The 6,000-nt window shown below is 43.4% G+C and overlaps 1 protein-coding gene across 14 annotated transcripts in view; it reads right to left on the bottom strand.

The window, feature by feature from the left end:
• Window positions 1–322: 322 nt before the first annotated feature.
• LOC108887501 (uncharacterized) overlaps window positions 323–6,000 on the bottom strand; it is a 63,880-nt gene continuing 58,202 nt past the window's right edge. For 5 of the 14 annotated variants that reach the window (XM_051071714.1, XM_051071723.1, XM_051071710.1 and 2 more), the window contains one exon: window positions 324–1,107. In XM_051071714.1, the coding sequence (XP_050927671.1) occupies window positions 994–1,107 (114 nt within the window). In that variant the 3' untranslated portion in view covers window positions 324–993. Of the gene's footprint in view, window positions 1,108–1,928; window positions 1,958–6,000 lie in introns of all 14 variants that reach the window. The other 9 variants (XM_051071715.1, XM_051071712.1, XM_051071720.1 and 6 more) reach the window with 4 other exon arrangements.

Genomic DNA, 6,000 nt, shown 5'->3' with positions numbered 1-6,000 from the left:
TACTTTGCATTGAATGAGTAATGGGAAATGTTTAGGTGTGAATGTGGACACAGCAGCAGAGGTCTGGTGGTTTGTTCTGATGATTAAAACTTTACATTTGGAAAACCTACAGCGCTGACAGAAACAGTGAAAAGACAAACAGGTAATTGTGGTGAAATGATCACCTGATTCCAAAGAAGAAATTTACCAGTAGAATTAGATTTTTCCTGAAAATCAGTTGAGGCTACAAAAAGGTTTGACTCAACCTTGTTAAAAACCTGCAGGCCTGCAGACAGTGCTGTCTCTTTACCTTCAGTGAGCAGTTACGTCTGTGGTGACGTGAGCTTGTGGTTTGGTTGGTCTGTCTATTAGTTCCCATTAAAGAGGTCAAAACTCCAGCAACACTTGTAGTTTATAGAACAACTTTATTGTCAGACCAGCATGTTCCAGCTTGTGTCCTTCATCAAAGTCATTCTAATAACATACTACAGATAACATTTGGATAAGGAAGCTGTAAAGTAGAAAAATTCAAAAACAACCAATCACATGCATCCACATACACATCAGCCAATGGGGCTCTTATAAGGATGGGTTGGGTTTATGGTCACGTGACTTCAGACCAATCGTTGTAAGGCCTTCATTAGTTACCACAAACCAATACACAGAAAAACACTTAAAACATTATAAACAAAAATATGATTCATACTTAAAATATGTTAAACCATTCTGTAAATAATTTACAATAAATCAGAGAAAATGTGGACATGAGTAAAATATTTCATGAACAGATTTAAAAATCCTCATTGTGCCAATGTGGGGACACAGTATGAAGAGTACAGTTTATATCATGTCTGTTCCCCTTTTTCACACTGTTCACCTCTAGATGGCGTCTCAACTCTCTCAATGACTTCATGTCTCATACAGCTGATACTGTTAAACATTGAATAAGATTCAGACCCTGTGTCCACTGTAATGGACATCAGTTATCAGCCAAGTAGCATGTTATATGTTTGGTTACTTGATGGTAGCATAGAGGTTGCTGAGATCAATGGAGGCTCCAGCAGAAGAGGAGGAGGCTTTCACAGTGCTGTAGGTCACTGCACCACCTTCACCATCATCAGCCTGAACCTGGGAGGAAACAGTACAACACATAAACTTAACACAACATCAGCTGACAGGAGTTCAGGAAGTCCTGATGTTTCTGACATCTAACAACTGAAATGTTCACTTTTCTGCAGCTTTTATCTGCTGATCAGATGATGAAATATCCTGTGAAGTTGACATGTTGGTCTGATGGTGGTGCTGCTGTGTAGTGAGGGCTTCACAAATAACAAAAAACAAAAAATCAAATCATCAGGTATAACCAATCAGACAGCTTACCCGAGCTTTACTCTTGGTCTTCTTGGTGTAGCTGATGGAGGCGTAGGAAACACCATGTTCAGGATCAGTCTACACAGTGAAGACAACATAATAACTGTGAATTAATACTGAACTAATAATTTAATTTCATTCACATCAAATCCAGTTGAATCTGTTCTTTGTTCTTCTTCTCTGTTGAAGGACAAAGTTAGATTCAAGAGTCTCTGCAGGGTTTAAGCTCAGTCCCTGTAGAAATACAGTTTAGTAACATTCAGTCATTGTGTTTCCTGAAAGCACATCACAGTGAACACAACACAAGCAACATCTGAGTACGACGTAAAGATAATGTGATGAATGAGATGGTGAAACATCTTCAGCATCTTATACTCCCAACAATTAACTGACCCTCTCTTCTGCAAACACTGACTGTTTTTCTACAGTGAAATCACTCATGTTTCTTATTTCATCGATTCTTTCAGGTGTAAAACTGCACAGTTAATTTAATAATGAGAAACAAAGACCACAAACAGCACTTCCATTTCTAAAACCATAACTGTATTAACATGTGATCATTCAGATTTAAAACTCACCATGTTTCCATCCGTCTGTCTTTGGTTCCCTGAAAAGAAAAAAGAGTTGAGTTTAGCTTTTACAGTGAAAGTTTATTTTTCATCTAAATGTTTCACCTGCTAATGTTCTCACCTCTAGTTTTCTTCCATCTGATGAGCACAACAACAGATATTATGAGTGCTGCTAAACCTCCAGCTACAACGATGAGCCACCACCACCACCGACCTGGAGAGAGAATTTAGAAGAGATAAAAATAGTCAGTGGTGTTGAGATGATGAGCTGTTTATGATCATGTTCATTTACTGTCTCTGTATCTGTAATATTTTAACTGACAAACATCAAATGTCTGTTATTATCAGTCAGAAATGTTTTTCCTGTATCAGACATATCTCCTCCCACAGAGAGAGAGAGAGAGAGAGAGAGAGAGAGAGAGAGATTTTTTTTTTTGATTTTTTAACAGTACTTTATTTACATTTGGTTTAAAAATCACACAGACAGTTTTACGATCAACAAATCAGTTGAGGAAAGGTGTAAATATTAGCTCTGTGCCGGTCACTCTGCACAGCAGCTCCTCATGAGCCCATTGCTATTCAAACACATCTATATTCCCTGTGATCCTGTGGAAGCTGAACTCCAGCCTCAGTCTGGCCTTCACGTTGAGCTTCCACAGGGTCACAGCGTCAGTAATCGGCCCACCCTGTAGTTTGTCTCTACGAGTCAGGTAGATTGACATTTTTGCTTCACCAATTAAAAAGTTCAGGAGTTGACACTTTGCTTTTTCTGTTTTCTTAAAACCAACTCCACAAATGAAAACAGGGGCAGTAAAAACAACACCAAACAGGTTAAAAACACAAGTTAAAACGTTAAAAATCTCTGCCAGTCTCCTGCACTCAGTAAAAACATGAAAGATGTTTTCAGTCAATCCACAGAATGGGCACTCATTCACAACACTGGGATTAATAACAGATAAAAAGGCATTGGTTGCGATAGCACCATGTAAAATCCTCCACTGGAGATCTCCGGTTCTCTTTTTCACAGGAGGTTTATAGAGTGTTCTCCACTGTGGGCTCAGGCCGCCCAGCCTCTCAGTCCACACACACTCTGCTCTGTCACACAGCCGTGTTTTGAAAATAGTTTTTACACAACTTGTGTACAGAGTTTTTTTGTCAGCCTTGTGCAAGCTTAGTGTTTTTTTGTCAGTGTGCTTCAGTAGGGGGCCGCTGAGCTCTATGAACCCAGGGCACAGGTGGATCTCTGGGTACGGGTCTGTGGGGTCAGGCTCAGCTTCTCCCCTGCTGTGTTTAAGGAGCAGGACTCTCTCCTTCTCCGTCAGCCTCTTCTTCCAGAGCTCCAGGCTCCTCTGCGTCAGACGGACAGAGCGCAGTCCCAGCACAGAGCTCAGAGCTGGGCTGTCCATGAGCGCCGGTCCTGCTGCTTCTACCAGCTGCTCCAGGCAGAACATTTTTGAGCTGCACAGTGCCCCCATCAGCCCAGGCACGGTGCTGCAGCACACGTCCAGTTTGGCACCACAGATTAAAGGCTCCTTCAACAACCAGTACAGAGAGTTACACTTCTCACTTCTTCTACATTTAAACAGCGCCCAGGATTTAAAAACACCCTGATAAATAGGAGGCAACCCGCCTAACTTTAAAAACTTAGAATCAGTTAAAAACAGAGCAGCATCCAGCCCCAGGTTATTAACACGCCTGAGTATGCAGCTGGCCACGTCTCTCCACACCAGATCCTCAGGTCCAGTCAGGTATCTCTGAATAAACTGGAGCCTGAAGGTGGCGGCCCTGCTGGCCAGGTGGACCAGGCCCTGGCCTCCCCCATCTCTGGATAAAAACAACACTGATTGTGGAACCCAATGTAATTTATCCCAGAAAAAATCAACCATCTTTGCTTGGATCTGGGCAATAAGACCTGATGGAGGGTCCAGACAGGCTAACCGGTGCCACAACAGAGAAGCCACCAGGTTATTCAAAATAAGGACCCTCCCTCTAAAGGACATCTGTGTGTGGATCCACCTCCACTTAGCCAGTTTATTATCCACTTTATCTATAATGTTTTCCCAGTTTTTCTTTTCAATGTCGCTGTTTCCTATATAAACACCAAGATATTTTAAACCCCCCCTTTTCCATGTGAGGCTCTGAGGGAGAACAGGGAGGCCCTCACGCCACTCACCAACAGCAAGGGCTTCACTCTTCCTCCAGTTCACCCTCGCAGCCGACACAACAGAAAACTTCTCAATCACAGAGTTTAAAACACACACGTCTTGTTGATCTTTAGTAAAAACAACGACATCGTCAGCGTAAGCAGATAAAACCACACTGCTGTTAAAACCAGGTAAAATCAGGCCTCGAACAGATGACCTTATCTTTTGTAGGAGGGGTTCCAGGGAGAGTGCATAGAGCATCCCAGACAGAGCACAGCCCTGCCGGACGCCTCTATGCACTCTAAAAGGAGCACACAGACCACCATTAAACTTCAGCACACTCTCAATGTCACTGTACAACACCTTGATCTTGGCTATGAGACCAGCGCTGAACCCAAACCTCTCCATGACCTTCCAGAGGAAGCCGTGTTCAACGCGGTCAAAAGCCTTTTCTTGATCTAATGAGATCAGTCCAGTGTTTATGCCTAATGAACTGGAGACCTCCAAAACATCCCGAATGAGGTAGATATTATCTACCATGGACCTGCCGGGCACACAGTACGTCTGGTCCCGGTGGAGAATCTGCTCCATGGTTCCTCTCAGCCGATTGGCCAGAGCTTTGGACAGTATTTTGTAGTCGGTGCAGAGGAGAGAGACAGGACGCCAGTTCCTTGCCTTTCTTGGGCAGGAGGGTGATGATGGCTCTGCGACATGACAGAGGCAGTGACCCTGACACCAGGCTCTCATTAAAGACATCTAAAATGTCATGAGCCAAGATGTCCCAGAAGGCTTTGTAGAATTCCACAGTGAGGCCGTCGATGCCTGGAGCCTTTCGCCCCTGCATACTCTGCAGTGCAGCGTACAGCTCAGGTAGAGTCAGTGGGCTGTCGAGCTGTGAGTTAGCCTCACTGGACACTTGAGGAAGTCCACCACAGACCTCCTCCATCAGTTCCTCATTTCCCTTAAACTCACTTTTAAACAAAGAGGTATAAAAGTCAACAGCCCTTCTCCTTATCAGGCCTGGCTCTGTCAGCTCTTGTCCCGTCTCAGAGAGTAGAGAGTGGATCTGTCTCCTCTGCCCTTGTCTCTTCTCTAGTCCAAAGAAGAAACTCGATGGAGCATCCATCTCTGTGATGTTCTGAACCCGGGACCGGACCAGCGCACCCTGTACTTTAGTGTCCAGCAGGTTGGCTAATGCCATCTTTTTAGTCTTGAGGATTTCAATATATCCTCGATTTCCTGTGGAGTCACCCACACACTCGAGATCCACAATATCAGTCTCCAGATCTCTGATAGATCTGGTGATGTCTCGTGTGACATTGAGCGTGTGCTGCTGACATAAAAGTTTAATTTGAACCTTTCCATGGTCCCACCACTGCCTCAGACTGACAAACTCCTTTTTCTTCTGTCTAAAATCATTCCAAAACCAGCTTAAAGCCTCTTTGAAAGATTTGTCGACAGTTAAAACAGAGTTAAAATGCCAATAGGCGCTTTTATGTAAAATGTTTCTGATAAAAACGTTACATAAAACCAAAGAATGATCTGTAAAACCAACTGGTAAAATCCTACACGTTTTAACAGCACTGACTCTGTGCTTAAGAACATAAAACCGATCCAGTCTGGCCAAAGAGATGGTGTTTTCTCTAACGTGGGACCATGTGTACTGTCTGCAGCCTGTGTGCATCCTTCTCCACACGTCCACCAGGCCATGAGACGAGACCAGCTGCCTCAAGGCATGCTGGGATACTGGATGAGGCTCTGCATGGTTTCGATCTAAAAAACCATTTTCAGTGCAGTTAAAATCCCTGCCCACGAATAAATAATCCTCCGAGCTACAGCTGTTTAAAACCTCATTCACTTTTTCAAAGAAGTGCTTCCTCTCTGTACCACTGTTTGGAGCATAGATGTTGATAAAAACCACATTAAAATGATCAAAA

The sequence above is a fragment of the Lates calcarifer genome, linkage group LG7_1 (genome assembly GCF_001640805.2).
Source record: "Lates calcarifer isolate ASB-BC8 linkage group LG7_1, TLL_Latcal_v3, whole genome shotgun sequence".
NCBI lineage: Eukaryota > Metazoa > Chordata > Actinopteri > Centropomidae > Lates > Lates calcarifer.
The sequence above is the reverse complement of the archived record's forward strand: the minus strand, read 5'-3'. Positions and strand labels throughout refer to the sequence as shown.